Source organism: Streptopelia decaocto (assembly GCF_964273445.1).
Source record: "Streptopelia decaocto genome assembly, chromosome: 10".
Classification (NCBI taxonomy): domain Eukaryota; kingdom Metazoa; phylum Chordata; class Aves; order Columbiformes; family Columbidae; genus Streptopelia; species Streptopelia decaocto.
The window spans coordinates 10,410,734-10,431,027 of NC_138665.1; the positions used below are offsets into that span (position 1 = coordinate 10,410,734).

At 37.9% G+C, this 20,294-nt stretch overlaps 1 protein-coding gene across 1 annotated transcript in view; it reads left to right on the forward strand.

Moving 5' to 3' along the window:
• Window positions 1-1,312: 1,312 nt before the first annotated feature.
• CHM (CHM Rab escort protein) overlaps window positions 1,313-20,294 on the forward strand; it is a 58,150-nt gene continuing 39,168 nt past the window's right edge. The window contains exons 1-3 of the mRNA XM_082062157.1: window positions 1,313-1,382; window positions 12,212-12,278; window positions 19,693-19,765. Of these exons, the coding sequence (XP_081918283.1) occupies window positions 1,334-1,382; window positions 12,212-12,278; window positions 19,693-19,765 (189 nt within the window). The 5' untranslated portion in view covers window positions 1,313-1,333. The remainder of the gene's footprint in view (window positions 1,383-12,211; window positions 12,279-19,692; window positions 19,766-20,294) is intronic.

The following is a 20,294-nucleotide window of genomic DNA, read 5'->3' on the forward strand; positions in this document are numbered from 1 at the left end:
CATTGCTGTAGCTGGCTTTTCCAAATATGTCTTTTAATTCTTGCTGTTCAGCCTGGTGATACAGGAGGGGCTACTCTGGAACTGGAGATTCTGTTTTTCACCTGATAACCCTTCATTTCTTTGTAAGGTGAAGGGGCAGAGCAAGACTGTACTTGGCACTGGTGAGGCCACACCTTGAACACTGCGTTCATTTTGGGGCCCCTCATCATAAGAAGGACGTTGAGGCACTAGAGAGAGTGCAGAGGAGACAGCGAAGCTGGTGAGGGGCCTGGAGCACAAGTCTAATGAGGAGTGGTTGGGGGAACTGGGGCTGTTCAGCCTGGAGAACAGGAGGCTGAAGGGAGACCTTGTCACTGTCTGCAACTGCCTGACAGGAGGTTGTAGCATGGAGGGGGTTGGTCTCTTCTCCCAAGTAGCAAGTGATGGGACAAGAGGAAATGGACTCAAGTTGCACCAGGGGAGGTTCAGGTTGGATATTGGGAAAAAAATCTTCCCAGAAAGGGTTGTCAGACATTGGAACAGGCTGCCCAGGGCAGTGGTGGAGGCACCATCCCTGGAGGGGTTTAAAAGGCATTTAGACAAGGTTCTTAGGGACGTGGTTTAGTGCTAGAGTTAGGTTAGGGTTGGACTCGATGATCCTGAGGATCTCTTCTGACCAAAATTATTCTATGGTTTTATGATGTGGGACTTCAGGCTTTGGAGGAAAAGAAAGAGTTAATGTTAATTGATGGTTAAGAAAAATAGAGATGTTTTTGAATGCAGATGACAAAGTACAACCCAACATAGAATATGGCTGTTAATTAACAAGAATGGACATGAGATTAATGAGTAGGAATAGATGAACTAATACACTTTCTTTTAAGATCCATCTTCAGCATGGTGGATAAAGACAAGAAATTATCACAACTGGGGAGTAAAGGTACTTTTCAAAAATAGTAAGGAAAATATTTCCTTGGGTTTGTTAATAAAGTGCAGTGGTCAATGAGACTGGATGAAAAATAGGAATAGTTTTGGAAACCCAGCATATATAGGGGGAGGTAGAAATCAAATCTGTTGTGAGCTACTGAAGAAATGGTTGTTAAAGAAACTTCAGTGGAATTGACACAGATATTGTACCAAAAAATATGGTTGTTTGCATTGGAGAACCCCGAGTCCGCCGTGAGAACGACGCTACAACAGAGCGGCCTGGCGAGAAGTTTCCTCCCGTTCGACGGGACGGACGGACAGACAGAACTACAGCTCCCAGCAGCCCCGCGCACGGCGGCCGGAAGTGTTTGTCGGCGGCACCCTCAGTTTCCGCCAGCGCCGGCCACGTGACGACGCCCCGCCCAAGATGGCGGACAACCTTCCCTCAGAGTTCGATGTGGTGGTGATCGGGACCGGTAGGAGACGGCGCGGCGGGCGGTGCCGGCGCTGCTGCGGCGGGGGACGCGGGAGACAGCGCCGGAGGGGCCGGGCGGGAGGTGTCAGGCTGCCGGCGCTGCAGGGCACAGCTGGCGGCTGAGGGCGGCGGGAGAGAGCGGGCCCAGGGGCTGCCGGGGACACCTGCGGGGACTCGCGGGCAGCTCCGAGGTTGCGGCTAAGACTGCAGGGTCAGGATTTGCTCAGCTGTGGAGGGGGCACGGAGATGCGTGTGGTACGAGGCTGTGACGGGAGGGGGATCTCCGTGAATCCGGGGGCAGCCCGGCACCCCTTGGGTGTTTTGTGAAGCCTCAGCCGCCCTTTTTCCTGAAATACCTTCCTGCTGGTCTAGTTTGTTTCTGTGCACCCAAAATAGTTGTGAAGAGCTAAATTCCGTGTTGTTGCAGTATATAGGGTATATGCTGATAATTCCTTTACTATATCCTGTAATACAAGAACTTTTATCTCGTAAGTTTTTTCTAATCTCTCTGCCTGCTTATGAATAAGCCAAAACCTTTTTTTTAGTCCTCCTCACTAAAGTGTATTTTTCAGTATATGAACAAGTGTAAGGTTGAATGATTGCACATATCAGAGACTAAACTCTGCATGTTCTGTATCCTGCACAAGTTCATCCAGCTTCCTGCTCAGATGAATAATGATGGAGATATTGAATGTTTTATGGGCACATACCACAACATTGTAACTACAAGACAAATTCTAAAATATTCCTTCAGAAGCAGAATTTCACATTGTGCTCTAGTTGTAAGGCATCCAAAATATGTTACTGTTTGTAGGTCCCAAATTTACACTCAAATTTTGTTTGCATTTATGAAGAGCTCCTATGGTCAGCTCAGGATGTTGGCTGGAGCACAGGAGGGAAAACACTTCTAAATGTTACTGTTTTCCATGTGAAACCAGGAACTATATTTTTGGAGTTCATTGATGTGTCAAGTTGTGTCCTTCAGATTTAAGAATACTTGTCTAGCAATTTGGAATAGAATGAGTGAATTGCTTAATGTAATTGGCCTTTTCAGTGTTTACCAGAAAAAAAAAAAAAGTAGTCTGCTTATAATGTATGTGTAATTACTCAAAGAATTTCTGATTTTGTTCTGGAGTTTGTGAGAGTCTCCCCATTGTGGACTGTAACTCTACCAAAAATGCAAAATTAAGGCTCTTGAGCAAATTAAGAGTGTTCTCAACCCTGTTGTGTGGAGTGGAAGCCCTACTAATGAATCTGGCATTTTCATATGTGTTCAGATTTGTGAATATTTTGAGCAAATGAGAATAATGGTAAAAAATGAAAAGCAAAAGTACCAAATTAAAGGGGTGAAAGATTAAAAATTGCGTAACTTCTGTGATTTTTGAAGATAATTCATGCTTTACTGCCATGAACAAAATAGTATTTATGTCTATGATGCATTGTTATAGAAAATTACAGGAAGCGCAGGGGTTTCTAAAACTAATATTAATGTTAGGCTGTTGAGCTGTTATCAGGTGAGAGCTGGTCATGTGGTGGCTGTCAAGTTGGATCTTCCCTGCTTTGGAATAATCTTGTAATATCAGAGCTTTGATGGCTGGGAAAGGAAATTCTTTGAGCTAAGTTCTTCCTGAGCGATATTGCTGTACTTGCTGGTGGGGGTGTGGATTTGTATTAAATGATGTGGTTTTGCCCACCTGTAGACAGTACTGCTAGAATTAATTTCAGGATTTTCAGAATTCTCCATTTTAGGAATTACATAAATGGTGGCTAACACCATTGACTGCTTTTTAAATTTGTTTTGTTTCTTAATCTGTATTAAATTGTGGAAGATTATTCAGAGTAAAACTTTCATCTGCCTTCTCTCCTGGGAAGTGGCTCCTGAGGGAATATCTTAGCCTTGTCTTTAATGCTGTTTTCTAATGCTATAGCCAGTGCTGAGTGTACCTGTGGATATTTAATTGTCATATTGTAATAACTAGAAGGTTTATGTTAATGGTCTTGAATTTGTTTTTATTTCAGGCTCATTTAACTGTTTCCTTGTAGTAAGCTTAATGAAAATGGAACCTCACACTAAATTTTAGTCATCAGTGCTCCATTTAATGCATAGGTTCAGTTACTTCGTCAATATTTCTATGGGAAAAGTAAATTCGCTTATTGAAGAAACTTATTTTCCTGAACCCGGATTAAATATTTTCTTGCACAAGTTCAGAGCAAGATGGATGCGTAGAAGAAAAATACTGGTCCTGGTGGGTTCAGCAGCAAAAGTTTCACTGCTGTTATGGAATTTATATTCATTGTTCTAAAGAAAACTAAGTTATCATATGGCATAAAACCAGTGGGTATATCTTGAGGCTTTTTATGGCAACACGATATGAGAATTAAAGCTGTTATGACATTGTGCTTTTGTTCTACTGCCTTTCTTGTTGCAGCATTGAAGTTGCTCTTCCCCCCTCGCCTCCAGGCCTCTCATATCCCTATTTTCCTCCTTTTTGAATAAAGTACTATGGTAAAGTTACCCACTAACCAAACAGGAATGGATTTATTGGATGATTCTCTGCTAAAGCAGATATTATGCAATATCAGTTCTGGTATTTTTGGAAGGTCAGTTCTTTAGCAAGTGATATGCTGTGATTTTTTTATTTGTTTAAGAGTCGGTAGAGTCTGGGTTTGGAGGGCTGATATAAGGTGGGCATTAGTCATGTTCATTTAAATGAGTTCATTATTGATAAACTTTTGTGGGGATAACTTTCAGATTAGTGCAGGCATTAAAATCGTGGTACATCTATAGCAAGAGAGTATATTATGAGTTTTTTGATAAATGTTTATTTCAACAGGCATCTATTTGAGAGTGACATTTTGAGCTAGGAGTCAGTGGTAGAGCTTTTGTCTTTAGGCAGTTGTTAAATAGGAAAATTCATAGGCAAAACTTACAGCAATGTTGAATTTATGGCAGAAATCACTCTAAGTGCAAAGAATTGAAACATGGCCATGCATATTTAAAAGTGGTATGGGTAAGGGTGCAGTATCGTCCTTACCTTTGAATTTCTTCAGTTGGTTGGGTTACGTTCAGTCTTAACTTCTTAAACTTGTCTCTGATGCTCCAGAAGGCCTGTATTAAGTGCTGGTGGAGTTGTAAAATAAAGGATATGGCTCTTTAAAAGGTGGTTGTATTCACAAGTTTGTCTGCCAGTAATTCTGATTTTTTTTCTAAAAAGGAGTTATTCTTTATAAAAGCAGTCACAGTAAATTTTCTAGTTCTATGCAATTTTCTTTCCAGTCTGGTTTTCAGTGGTTATAAATAACACATGAAATGACTTTCAAGGTAGAAAGCAGGAATCTGTTTTGAAATATTCTACAAAATAAAGAGTGATTTATGGTTTCATATGATTTTGGCTGAAAGCACTCGGGCTTTGCCAGATCATCAAAGTCCTGTCAGGAGAATCCATTATTTATTGTTCGATATGCTGGGAGTGGTGTAAGTACTTTATGTTATCTTATGTAAGTATAGTGTTAGGAAAAATCACTTCCAGATACTAATACAGTTTTTAAAATATACCATGAAAAACTAACCTAAATATTATAGATGTGAATTATGAAGGTAACATTGAAGACTGATTTTTAAAAAATAATGACAAATTAATAATTCCTGATGTTTTTATTGTTGCAGGATAATTTTAGGATGTGCCTGAAATGTTTTCTAATCTGGGCTGATAATTTGGTTACATTATCTTAGATAAGTACACAGTCTTCAGTTTACATCAGCAGCTATTTGAGTTTTACAACAAATGCTAGATGGAAAATCAGCTGAAGACGAATGTTTTTTTATGTCAATGGTCATTGTGGACTAATATGGTGCCTCTGATTTGTGATGTTGATGTGTGGAAGGGAGTACACCCATATTATTATTATTATTTTATTATCACTTGTAAATCAGTCATAACCTGTCCATGTAAATGTCAAACAAAATGAGCACTGACTTGCAGTTTTCTCCCCACCGCCCCCCCCCTTTTTTTTTTTTTTTAGTATTTTCCAAGCGTAAACATACCTTTAACTTCTTACTGACATTTTTAACCGGACTGAAATTGAGGGGTTGTTTTCTGGCATGACTTCTATTCTGAACTTTTTTTGCCTGGCAGAGGTACTGTGGTACCCTTCTTGGAGGCTTGGGCTGCCACTGATATCTCAGGATTCTTTCCCACATACTGTGAAATGTCCCTTGCCACTCAGTGTGACTCAGCCAGTGATACAATTTTTATATAAACGTTTAATAAGCTAAAATTATGTTGTATTTATTCTTTTGTCAAGATCTCATGTATGTTCATTTTTCTGGGCTGTTACGGCTTGGAACCAAATTCAGAAATTGCATTCTCTTACTGATTTAATCAATTAATTAATTAATTAATTAATTATACTTCCTCTTCAGAGAACACTGCTTGGATTGAGGAGGATTTTTAGTGACAAGTTAAATGTTTATTTGGAGCATAAATGTCTTCTTGTGTTTGTTTACTAAATAACATTTATTTCCACCTACTAGGAGATTCCATGTTTTCATTGCCACATTCCTCTGATGGTATACAGATAACTATACGGAATTACTGATGTAGGAGAATAAACTTTTTACATGTGGGTCCTTCTTGACCAGTTATGATTTCTTACTTGTCTTAGTGGGTTGACATTTCTATGCCACTGCCGTATTCTTTAATGCAGAAATTTTCTGATATTATTCTGCAGTACAGGCATATAATGAATTACACCTATTATCAATTTTAAGTAGATAGTTTTAACTTAAATATTAGATACAAGTGTTTCAGCTTCATTTGGGATTAAACGATAAAATGCCTTATAACTTCTACATATACTGAAATCGTACCATGAAGATTGTGTAGTGAACTTCCCAGAGTCAGCTGCTCTTCTCTTCTCAGAAGTTTGGATACAAACAAAATTTATTGCAGTTGGCCAACTGTCTGACTCCAGAAGATTGTTTGGAAATTGTGTTCCAGCATTTTGAATATATTTCTCTTCAACATTTTCTATTATGAAAAAGCCACTTGTGATTTATTTAGTAGGTACAGTGAAGCAAATTAAACATTTAAACCTTTTCAAAATGAGGCTTGTGTAATTCAGTAAAAGCTGATCAGCTGGATGACTGGGAAATAGTTTACAGTGAACCAAGATGCTTCCACACAGAGGAATCTGTTTTGTTTATAAATTGCTTGGGGCAGCAAATGTGTCTGTTTAAAGTCACCTGAAGAGGCAGTGTGTCACGATGGCATTATGGAAGAGACATGGTGTGTAAGCCTGAAAATTAATTTTTGATTATACAGAGGTGAATTATAATTTTTATTTTGTAAAGCTTTTAACATCAGTTGGCTTTTAAAGCTGAAGGGTTTTCTAGCTTAGCAGTTATCTCTTATTTTAATTTTGCTGTGTTGAAACTAAAAATAGAATTGATATCTTGAAAACCATATAATATGTAGCTAATTCCTCTAATTCTTGCATATTTACCTGTAAAACACATTATTTATGAAAGTGAAAGTATGGCTGATTTTGCTTCATAGGGAAGGTCCAAGAATTCTGTTAATGGATATTATGTTGGTCAGAGGTTGCTGGAAACAACCAGATGTAGACTTCAAGGTCAGCTTGCAGCAGCCACATCTGTAAGATTTATTGGGAGTAACCTGCCATTTACGTATCCAAGAAGACTGTGACAGAGCGAGTGCTTAGCCAGCTGGCAGTGCAAACCACTGCTATCACAAACAACTGTGTTCTTCATCGTAAGATTGTCACGAACCCGGTGTTTACACTGTCTGCTGGCTGGGGTTCATCATTCTGGTGCTGTGACTGTTTCTGGTGCAGTCCCGGAATCTCTTGCGGCAGTTTCTGCAGGATGCAGGTAGCTGGAGAAACAGAAGAGAGCATAGGGCTCATGTCAGTTTCTCCATGCTGAAGTGAGCCCTGCCACCATGTTCGTTAGTCTAAGCAGAGCCACCTTGTTCCTGTTTAATCTACTTGCCATTCTTTTTTTTTCATACCTTTCTAACAGGATGCAAGAAGGGCAAGCATGTAGGCAGAAGGCTGCCTCGACCAGTACTAGAAAGACTTAGAAGTTAGTTCACTTTGACTTTGCGCTTGTGTTTCAGTGAGGCAGTGTCAGGATTCGTGCGAATGCATCGCTGTCTTGGGAGGGGTCGAGAAGTACCTATGCAATTCTATCTGTTACAATACCTTAGTGAACCAGAGGTCAGTAATGAATAAAATCCCTGATTTTTTACTTATTTTTATATCTGTCTGCAAAGGTAATGTCCTACTTCATTGAAATTTTAAATTAGTGTTCCCTTGAGAAAGCCAAAGGGGCTAATTTACCTAATACTGCATCTGATAAATGGAGGTTAGTAAGTGGAGAAAGAAAGCAGTGGTTTTAAGGAATGATGATATAGATTTCAACTGGTATTAATCAGCCCTTCATGGAGGAAAAATTTTTTTTGTTACTGTTTTTCCTGGTAACAGAAATGAGGTGCAGGACAATTTAACATAATGCAAATATTTCATGTGTAAGCATTCTAAAGGGGAATATGAAAGGGCCAGGAAGCACAGAAAGTATTTATGCTTCTTAATAACAAGCACTGCTATTTCTGAATTGATTCTGCCTCAAATACAAAGAACTTCAGAGTCAGCATATTAAACTGGTAAAAGAATTGTATGGACTTTTTATTCCTCTACATAAATCCCTTTTATGCTGCCAGATGTTTACGTGTAACATACTGAAGTCTGGATCTGTTGCTGCTTTCTTGTGGTTGGATCATGCATTTCCTATTCAAACTTCTTATTTCCTGCTAATACTGTTGGAAATCTAAAAATTGTCTGGATTTGGAACCTTATTTGAGGAAATGTTATTTTGCGGTAGCCCTTTTTGTTTTAGATACAATAGAATGAGGTGTGTGCTGTGTTTTACAGTAACATGCATAATAGCTTAGTAGGTAGATATTGTTTACTATTAATTATACCAGAGGGCAGATCTCTTGATGACTCGGTAATTCGATTACTGATCTTAATAGCAGTACAATCTTAGAATTATTTTTTTTTCTGTATATATATTCTAAAAGGAAATGTAGATTTTCATTTAGATCTTGCTGTGCTTTGATCGAAGTTATTGGATCCAAATCATTACCCAACTGCCTGTTCAAAAACTTTAAACGTCATGAGTGACACAGGTTATAGTGCCGAGTCTGTCATTCGTTGGGCTGGCAGAACAGAAGCTGACTCTTCCCCAAGAGGGATGAGTGGCAGCAAGTGTTGGAATAATCCTTCATGAGAAATACACCTCCGAGATACCCAGCTTTATTTTCTCATTAGGCGTAAGTGAAACTTCAGAGTCAATATTGGGGATACAGCCTTTCCCTTGTAATAATTTGAATTCTGTAATTAGTCTTCTTCGAACCAAACTGTGAGTGAAAAGTTTTGGAGTCTGCTATGCCCTGTAGCTAGGATCTGAACACATGCCAAAATCTGAATATAATCCAAATCAGAGTTCAGAATAGGAAACTGTTTCCAAATAGGAATATTTTTTAAAAACAGTAGATTTCTCTGTTATTGAATAATCAGAAGGCAACCTATTTTGCACAACTATGTGAGCATCCTGTAGGAGATAGTCCAGCCTCACATGATTAAATAAATCTCTACCATTTCTCTAAGGAGGTTTTTCCAAATTAGTTATTTTTTTCTTAGGTAGAGAGGGACTATCTCTAACTGTATTATAACAGTGTGTCTACCAGAGCCTTCTTTCTTGGCAGTCCAGATCACATGTAGTAGTAACTTGCACTTGGCAAAGCTGCCAGTTTTCTGTGTGGCTTTATTTCTGTTGGAGAAGAGATTTCAGAAACTCGTACCAAGGCACAGTCTTATTTCTTTAGTTTACTGAAGTTTTGTCATGTAAGAATAAATGGTGCCTTGCTCCATCCAGTTGTTCTAAGAGCCTCTCCAAAGCAAAAATGCACAGGCCTTGCCTTCCTTACGCTGTCTCATTCTATTGCCAGTGGGTACCTGGGGAGCCACAGTGTCTTGGAAGCAAAGGGTTGGTGAAGAAAATTGATGCCAGCTTTCAAGAGCGGGGAAGCTAATTCAGGGAACAATTTCATCCAAGGTTAATGGAAGAACAGACCTCCAACACAGTATCAATTGGATCAAGCTTAGAGCAATCAGTTATGCCCTAGTAGCTATAACTCCAGTCCTGGGCAGCCAGGCAGCACCCGGGATGTTTTACAACACTTTCTCCGTGGCTTTTATCAATAAGGAAGGAGAAACAATTTTCTCAATTCTATTTCCAGAGTAATATTCTCACTGCCCAAATGAAGGAAAGAAATCCTTTTTTTCAGGAACTACAAACAAAATAGTAGTTGTAGATTCTATTCCAGATAGTTTATAGACAGAGAGAAATGAAGCATATATATAAACGCTTTTCGAGGGCAGCGGAATGTGGAGTTGCCTTGGCACAATAAGGCTGTGTGCATCCAGGATCTTGTGGCAGTCCTGAAGTGTGTCCTGTCATCACGTATTTTCTTCTTGTCTCTTTGTTCAGAATGGTCTGTGTTTTGAGTTCTTACTTCAGAAAATTCAACTCCACAGACGGTTGGCCTTTCTAGGCTGTGAAACAAACATCCCAGGAACTGATGCAATTGTTAATCCCTTTTTCTACACCCAGAGATTAATTCCATAATAAGTCTTCACTTGCTGTGGAAGGTCAGCAATGCAAAACTGTTGTAACATTTTCTACTTTATCAATTCAGAAAGGGATTTTCTTTTTTTAATCCATCCAAAATAGGAGGTGTTAAAAACGGGAAAATTTGCAGGAAAGGTGTAGCTATTTCCTGGAAAATTTGTCATGCCTGTCTTAAACCCCCTTCCTTGTATTGATACAATCATTTGTGATTTGGGGCTGTCAACATCACTATGGAATTGATCTGCTGAAAACTGACCATCTACTTCATGTGGAAGAAGGTCAGAAATGGCTTAAGATAAGGTCAGAGAGGTGAAACCTCTTTATTTTGATGGTTGTGTTTGCCTTTGCTGGCTTAAAGAGTTTGTGAAACTATGGCCTCGTGTATTTAAGTTTCTCTAGGTGTTTTCTAGACTGCATTTCAGGTGCTAGATTTAATAAAGACTAGCTCAGCCATTTAAAAGGGTTTGTTGCTGTCTCTGTGAGTGCTAAATTGTACTTAACATCCTATTAAAGTCTAACACCTTCTTACTCTAGGTAAGTAAATCTGATACCGTACAAGTAGTAAATAGTTGTCCGGTAACCTTTAATATAGTGCATTTTGTGGTTGAAGTGAATCATCAGATTAGCAATGTGCTGACATTTTATTTGGTTGCAAAGGGGATGTTCTCTAAAGAAATAGATGACTGCAGGCCTGCAGTTCTCATGACAGCCATGTGTGGTGTGAAAGAAGCCAAAGAAATGTGGGTTCTGGTTCTACCACAGCTGCTTTTGCCCGTCAGTTCTGTCTCTCTTCGGTTGTACTGGTACAGCTGCTGCTGCGCTGTCAGTCAGATCAGTGGAACACTCCTTTTGCTTGGTTTCGTCTCATTCCTTAATTGAATATGTAGCTTAAGTGTCTCCTAATACCAGTCCCTTAGAATTTTAATGGCTTTTACTGAACTACCTTCTTGAGCAGCCAATAGATCATTTAAAAAGAGATTTCAGCAAAGCTAGTGCCATACAGCCTTTTAGGTAGTGAGCTGTGCTTTTCTGAATCTACTCAGAAATCCAAGTCATCCAACTGTGCATGGAAAAATCTGGTGAGTGGGAAGAGATGTTAGAGAACAGCCTCATTTATTTATTAAGCTTCCAGTTGGTATCATGTGCCGTTCCAAGCAGGTATTGCTGGTAGAGAAATATCATTAGCCTTTTTAAAAAAAAAAACCTATATATATTTTCTAAATGTAACGAAAACATACTGATTTGACAGGCTTAATTGCATGACGTGGGACTTTTGATAGGGATACCACTTTAAGGACAACAATCTCAGATTCATTCTGTCCCTAATGCTACTCTTAAATGTGAAGTGAAAATACACATGCAATGTCTGTTTAGCTTTTCTGTTTCTATGTCTTGGTCTGCATGCAGAAAATTGAGTGTGCTCCTGGGCACTATGTTTGGAGCAAACCAATCAGTTCAATCAGAAACAAAGTCCAATTACGGTTCTGAGACCTGTTCACACTAGAGATGTTTGCAACAGATGATATGGAGGAGACAGCACCATGCAGGACTCTGTCTGCTGCACACTGTTGCTTAATGCCAGGGTTTATACCCTCACACTTCCCGATGCGCCCTTGGACAATATACCAGGGCATGCAGAATTTACTGTAAATTTCTTAATTTTAAACCACCATTTTAATGGGTTGTTACAGTCTTCGTATTATGTCAGATACTTTGAAGGGAACAAAAATACACAAAAATGCTCTCAGATAATACCTGTCCGTATCAGGAGAGATACACTTACAGAGCATCCACTAAAATTTGGGTGTCGTGCTGGCAAATGCTCAATCTGTTTATGATAACAAGGTGTCTGGAGAAGACACTGGTGACAAGGTTTGTCTCAGAGGTAGTAGTGTTTGCAAGTAACATGTGCCAGGTGACTATTAAAAACGTGTTGCATTCAAGACTATCATAGGAAAACGTTAATGAACACAGAAATTATTAAAAATGTCAGTGACTTGCATTGTAAACTTTCTTTTGTTTGAATTGCCTGTTTCTGACTAAGTTCTAAATTTATTTCATTTTTTAATACATTTTAGCATACTAAATTCTAAAAATTGCATGTGTCCTTTCAGGTTTGCCCGAGTCTATTATTGCAGCAGCATGTGCCAGAAGTGGCCAGAGTGTTCTTCATGTTGATTCGTAAGTTACACAAATAATTTTCTTTTTTAAAAGTTAAACTGGCTAGAAGTGTGTCTGTGTCGTTGTGCCCTTCAGGACTTGTGTTTTGTGTTCATCTGGCATCAAGTAATCTCACACTTCTGTCTCAGTTTTATCTTTGGGATGTCACTTCCATCCACAGAACAGGCAATTTTTGCATGCTAGCTCAGTAGTTTGGAGCAGAAGTGATGTGGTCAAGGGCACTGTTGATGTCTCCTTTTGTGCAGACAGGAACGGTTACAGGTTTTGTGCCCTTCATTATAATTCCTGGTAGTAATTATCCCATTCTGGTTTGGGGAGAATTTTTACCTGAACCATTATAATTGAAGGACAAAATATTTTACTAGTGGCTCATTTGTATCCGTTCTCAATGCCTAGAGAAGTTAATACAAGTATTTTTGCATTTTAATTGTTATTAGAATGAAGACAAGTGAAATCAGGCTGACAGGGAAGAAGAGGAACACAGCATTCTTCTTTGCTGTCTTCTCTCTCATGCTAAATCAGTTTGTAAGAAGAGTACAGAATACTACTGAAATTGCTTGAATCAAAAAGGATTTTGTTGCACTTTGAAGCAGAAGGATTTGCTGAAGCGCTTGGAGTCGCATATTTCACTGCATCCTATTATGTTCATTTTACTTGTCTTTACCAGTTAGCCAAAGTGTTTTGTGTTTGTTTGTGTGTGTGTGATTTTATTTGTTTTGTGTGGTTTGTTTTGTTTTTTAATAAGCTGTGTTACTATGCACTATGATGCACACTGGTTTTTAGGAAAAAAAAATAGAATCTTTGAACCTTGGCTTATTTGTATACCTCAGCGAAATTTAGTAGCATGACTCAAATCTGGAGCTCCGGTTTCTGAAGCAATCTTGAGATCCAATGCTGGAGCTTCAGCTGACCAAGATAAACTTTTACAATACTCCTCTTTCCCATCTCCCATTTTAAAATTAAATTTTTCACAGCTCTTTTGAGACAATTCATCATTACTAAGCAGCTTTTGAGGCTGCTTTGCTCTCTGTGTTTTTCTAGAGGATAACAAATGGAATTTGTATTTCGTGAGGTTTCTGTGCTACACAGCTGCACTGTGCCTGCTGTAGTTCGCTATGTCAGACCAAGGTATGATTATACTAGTTTGAAATGATACACAATTTGAAAATTTGCAAGGCTAGCTTACTAACTCTGCAGGAAATACAATTCACAATTGCTCAGTTTGCTGTTATGCTGCCCACAAAGTCACTGTCTTGGGCTGGAACAGGGACAAGTGACACTCTTCAGAGTTGGTAGTTTTTATCAATAGGAGGGCATTTGGATTAAGAACTTGTCTAAACAAATCTTCGGGCATTATGGTCTACTCTCAGAACCTATGGAAAACTGGAACTTGTAAGGAAAAAAAGTCCTTAAATGGGCTAATATTCTAGTATTTTACATCACAGTGGGATAGCACACAGCAAGGCAGTGCTTGATGCTCCATATTTAATTCAACTAATGATTCAGTTGAAACAAAGACAACTCTTAAGATTTTAATAATTTTAAAGAAATATGCGACTACATAGTAGGGATACTGAAGTTACTGTAAAGACCTCGTGCATAATGTATAAGGGTATGTTCACTTCAAACATTTTGGTACAGTAATTCTTAAATTACCTATTATTGCTAACCAAAAAAATTAAAAACCTTATTTTAGAATAAGCAGATATAGAATGAATAAAATGGTTACATTTGGATTTTAAGCTTAATGCGTATATTACCAGTAGACTACTTAGATTTTGTTAAATGAACCACTTCTGTTATTTCCATTTTTCATATTCATTGACTATTAATATCTGTAATAATAGTTAGCCACTGGAACTTTGATTTCTTTTATCCACGCCTATTTTTAGCTATGATGAAGAGCCTTTCGGAAAACTCACAGAAGCAGGCAATTAGAACTGTGGAATACAGATTTTGTTTATTACTGTTTTCACTTAAATATGCTCATTTACATTCACACATGCTTTTGTTTTTCTGCTGAAAGTGAAGGCTTCCACATTTGGTTCTTTTCTCCTGTGGAGTTATTTCCCAGCTCCAGTGCAGGGTAAGGTCAGGGGGAAGTGTTTTTAACCCAGATGTTTTTCACTTGTGTTAATAGTTGCTGTTTTAATTGGTATATGTGCTCACCGAATCATGGTCTAGAATCCACATCTTGGCAAAAAAAGAAGATATGTTTATACTGTACAACCCGTTCCCATAAATAGGGAAGCGTTTCAAGCCATCTGCCTTTCATGTTTAAATTAGTACTCTTGCAAAAAAAGCCTACCAAAACCAGCAGAAACCCCCACCCTGATGCCATTTGAATTTTAAGTGATAAGTCTTAGAAAGCTTACCAGAGATTAATATGAATTAAAACATTTTAATGTACTATATGTCTAGTTTAATGTACTGATTTTTAGATGATTTTTCAAGTTTCATTTTACTGAGGTAACAGTATAATTGAAAATCACCAGCAAAAAAATCTGTTTATATGCAGAATGTCACTTTTTAATGATACCTGTTGTTCCCTTCGTTCTTGAAGGATCATGAGTTTAAATTTTTTTTTCAGAGTATAAGAAAATAAGATTTGGGGTTACCAGAATACTTATTTGTGTTCGGTGTGCTATTTTGATTAATATTTTGTTCTCAACAAAGGTCTGAAATAAGTTAGGCACAAGGTATAGAAAATATATATGGATAAAGTCTCTGTTTATAGTTTGCTTGAACTCATTACCTTGTGTACATCATTTTATTACTTTTAATCTCCAGCCATGTTTGCATTTATCATAATATACTGCATAGGTGATTATGGAAGATAGAACTTAGTATTTTATAATAGGCCACTTCAAAACTAAGTTTGATTTATAAACACTGTCCAAGCATCACCCATCAACAGCAGCTAATCTTATTCAAAATAGTCACTTCACTGCAGTGTTGCCATAAATTCCTGGAGACTGATTTTAAACTAAAGTTAGCTTCTGCCAAATAGTAATTGAAGGAGCTCTATTTCTCTGTGCCAGCTATCTGTCTCAATAAATGTAAAATCTGTGGTTCTTTTCCGAGAGCTACATTTACTGTAGATATTAATGAGCTGTTGACATGTGAAATCTCAAGGATATTTGTTAAGTGATTTAGAAAAGTAATTTGCAATTTAAAATGTGGAGATTGGCACTTAGTTTAACTTGCAGTTGCTGAAGAGAGGTAGATGAAGACTAAAAGTCGATTACTTGAAGTGAATTTACTTCCCATATGCACAGGACTTTCTCTTGACATCTTGCTGTGTTTTCTACTTTTGGTCCTTTGCTTATTTGGTTCTTATAATTATATTTCTATGATCTATGTAGATCACACCCGCCACACCCCTCTTCAAGATACCTGCTTTTGTAGTTTCTTCCACTTCTTGTTAGACAACGTCTCACTTTTTTAGAACTTGTGAAATATATAATATAGTACAACCCATGTCTTCATATAGCCTTCTTTTTGCTCTTTAACTCATGTGAAGTGAGGTAGCTTTGTAAGTACAACAACCAGAGAGTGACAAGGTCGCTTCTCAAAGCAGCTCAATTTCTTGCAAGAAAATTAATGACTTTCAGTAAGGAAACCTCAGAAAAATTCTTAACTTGAGCACATTTTGACCTTTTTTTGAAAACTATTTTGTTTTTATTTTGCTTTAGGATATGATCTCATAGTGAAGTATTAGAGGGTAAAACATGGTCTCCAGTGGCCCATGATAATCACCTTTGTCATGTTCATATCCCAGGATATGATGACATGTAGTACACGTGACTGTCGCCATCACCCTTTTATTGAGCTGACGGATCTCAAGAGCTGTTGGGGTTCAGCCCTTCCACTCGGAAGGCAGGGGTGGCACAGTCTGCTGCTCATGCTCCTTAACACCAATTTTTAATGCGTGACTGTGTACTTAATAGGTAGCACTTGAAACTTCATGGGTTTGAAACATAAATCATTTTGTGTTTGGATCCTTAAAATCGATGTGGCAGTAAGTTCCTTTGCAAAAGACAGCTGCTCTGATGAGCCGAGACTTCTTTCTGGAAGATCAAGTGCAGGACAGACACGTACAGGCAGCTCTGGGGAGCAATCATGAGGCATCAGCAGCTTTTCTCCAGACATCACCAGCTTTGATGGTTGTACCACGGCTGTTAGGACATGGCATTGAGAAGGGCAGTCTTCTTAAAAGGCACAGCCCATGAAATAGCTTTTCTGTTATTATGTTTTACTTGTGTGTCTCATGCTTTCAGAAGTGTTCAGTGTCTCAGATTGCAGTTGTCTTCAAAAGGACGTGTTAGATATTCTCTTGGTTTGGATTCTGAGAATGTTCATCAGTTGGGAATAATTTGCAATTCCAGTGTTCTGGACTGGGATTTGCTAATTCTTTCTAAGTATTTGAATATAAGTATGTGTTAGTAACTGAGAGGAAACATACAAACAAACCCGCTAGTGTAGAAGAAGAGAGAATTAAGCTTTTTGCAGACGTAAAACTGTACTTGGGCTACATTTCCAAAACTTTGCAAAAATGGCTTCAGCAGTTCTGCTGTTAGCTCTGAACTGTAGATTCAAAATATGCGCACTAAATTCAGCAGTATTTTAATTCATATGAAAATCCAAGTAATACAGGAGAAGTTTTGAGCAAATATAATCTAGGAAATGATATATGGTAGAAAAAGAAAACATCTGTGCTCCAACTTGGTAGAAAAATTAATTTATAACTCTGTAGTTACACCTTCAGTATGTTTCATGTTCTTACTTAGGGGGTAATTGAATTATAAACCTGAAATAGGGAGAGATGATCCATCTTTGTAGTTTGCTAATATGGCAAGGGAAGAGAGGAGCTTAGTCCTTGAGATTTTGGGACAATATTTTAGCTTTAATTAGGCTTTGATCTTGACCATTACTTTAAGGAATTCCTCAGTTCACCTTCAGGGCAATTATAACAAAAATATTTGGTTACAAAGGACTCCTAATTGCAAAACCATTTGTCAGCTCTTTTTGGAATTCCTTTTTACTAAAAACTTTGCGTAGCAAGTCAGTAATCATGTCTGGTCTACCTTCTTTTTGTAGTGTTTTCAGATGAGAAGATTAAACAATCCTGATCCCGCATGTAATGCAAACTAATTAAAATTCTGGGGAAAAAAATCTGGATGTTGATGCTTCAAGAGAAGATGAATATTTAAGGTGGTAAAGCATAACTTGGGAACGATGCTCAGAATCCAGATGGAAAGGCCAGTTGTTATTCATTTTCTGTTTGCGAAAGGCCGTACCGGCTTCACACAACTGATTGAGCTCCAGAACAGCATTACAGAGTGCTTGGTTGGAAAGATTGATTCACATCAATGGTGGTTAAAAAGAGTAGTTTCAAAGGAAAATCCACTTGATGAACAGAGGAATGTTTATATCAACGATGTCTGATAGCTAACAAATACACTTTTGTAACTTGCTGTAAAAATAATTCATTTCTCTTACTGAAAGTTTGAATTGAAAATATTCTAAATATGCATGAATTTATAGTGGTGTAGATTCAAGAAACCCAGTCCTAATTTGGGGCAGGTGTCTTCTGCAATTTCTGTGATCAATGGCCTTGCTTGCTCTGACAGCCAGATTGTATTCCATATTCAAGGAAACTTGCAACAAAAGCAGCAGATTCCCTTAAAAATAAATCTTTGTGGCTGTGTTTTTTGGAAATCCCGGAAGTGGCGGGTAATATATGGATGTTGAAATTTTTATTCAGTGGAATCTTAAGAAAAAGCAAGAAATGACTCTGTACCGTTGACAGCTAAAACAAAGCTGGAGATGATCACCCCCTGCAACTCTCCGTTACTGTTCTACAGGTTGAAACCTGACAGAATCAAAGATATATTTAATCCTCATTGCTTTGTATTCTCTGTGATACCAAATAGCAGCACTTTTGAAGCCTCACCTATGTCGTTCCCATAATGAATGGATCTCCTTTTCACAGCTGGTTGGAGTTCCTGGTTGGTAACAGATCTGCAGCTGGAGCATTACTCCTCAGAGTAACCACATTGCAGGTGGACTGTGGGCTCCTAAAGCCCAGAGCCTGTGCTCCCAGTCCGTGTTCTGTTCTTGGAGCCACCTCTCTGGAGTAAATGCTGAATTTTGTTGTCTTTGCAAAAGATGTCCTGTTTGTGTTCTTCACTGTTGCCTCACAGTAGCTGAAAGACTTTTTTAGGTCAGGTTCTAGTCAGGAGCAATTAGACGTTGGTGAGCAGACGTGTGTCCTTCAGCTGCTAAGTAAGCAACATGGGCCAGAGCATCACCCTCCGGTACCCTATGCTTAATGAAGTCTTTGTCAGTGCAGATAAGCCTTGTCAAAACTGTCCCATCTTCAACAGTAGAATCAAACCAGAATTTAATTTTTCACATTTATCACTTATCTCTGCAATTTAAAAATGGAGGAGGTTATGATAAGATTTTTAAGTTCATTTGATTTAACAGTCTTCACATTATTCTTTTAAATGCAAAACCTGTCTTCCTCTCTGAGTATATCTGTTTTTTTTAGTGTATGCAATAACAGTAGATATCCATTCAGGAGGGTATTTTTGGCGTTTTTCACGCTTCTGAAGTGCCAGCGTACAGTGCCAGAAAACAGTTGAATCCTGAAATGAGTTTTTTCTTCTGCAAGAACTACTCATTTTTTAAAATTGCTCTGTTATTTTTTCGACCAGAGTTCTTAAATATTTAAGATGTGGTTTGCATGATAACAAAAGCTAATTAATCCAACTGATATTTAGAGAAATATTGATGATTTTTTTTTTAAAGGGAGACCAGAGACTTTCTTTGATTAACAGCAGAACTATTAATTTTCTGTGATATAAAAGAAGTGAACTAATATTTTTCAAGAAAGAAGGTGGTAAATAAAAACTGATAAGTACTCTGGAAGGTATGATCGTTTTGTGCAAATCAGTTCCTTTGGCTCCACCTACAGTATATGCAGTTTAACAAGAATTTTGCCAGAGAACTCAGTTGGAACCGGTGGACTCATTGGCCTGGCTTCACACCAAGTGGAGATGTCTATAGTGATGCACATGTTTGAGTTAGAGGTGTCGAGTGAGTCTTGGCCAAGAAGCAGTATTATCTAGATTTTCCTTTTACTCAGAGCGTCCCATGTGCTTTTCTCAGCATTACTCATTTTACCCTCCAAATACTTCGATTTTGGACTATAGTCCCTTTGGTCAGAGGTACATACAAATCAGTGAAATACAACTGAGTTGTGAAATATATCAGTTTTTGTATTCTGTGTCTAAAATCTGCCATGGGAAATATTTGGAATATCTCAAACTTGATTGTTCTTTCTTTAAACCTGAAAAAGTGATGCATTGTCTGTCCATCAAGTTTCATTTTTTTTTTTTCTTTACAGGAAAAATTACTATGGTGGAAACTGGGCCAGCTTTAGTTTTTCAGGATTGTTGTCCTGGATTAAAGAAAATCAGGTAAAAATTTCTCAACTTCTTTTAACATTCCTTAATGTTAAGTCTTGGTTGTTTGCAAAATTTATTACAAGACAAATTACCACAATACTTTTTCTCTTTGGTAATTTGACACATCAAAGAGGTTTCTAGTTTCCAGCTTTACTGGTTGAGACTAAACCATCTACCTTGGCATTCTAAGACTGATATACTTAATTAATATTATTTTATTAATTCGAAGGCTCTGATATTCTACTAATTCTAAGACTTTGATATGGCTGGTTTATTAATATTATTACTGGAGACCAAACAGTTCAACTCTAAGTCATACTTTTTGGGTTCTTGAAATTATGTAGAAGCAGCTACACTGTTTCCGTTCCTTTCCCAGAACCTTCTGTAAATGATAATCCAGTCTGCTTTCCACTCTCTGATGTATCAGTCCCTTTCTTTTTCCTTGTGGGTTGTTGGATCCTTCTATTGAAGTGTCCTGTAACCAGGATACACAGATTAATGCTGATAGTGTATTTTTCAATGACCAAAGTTTATCTAATTC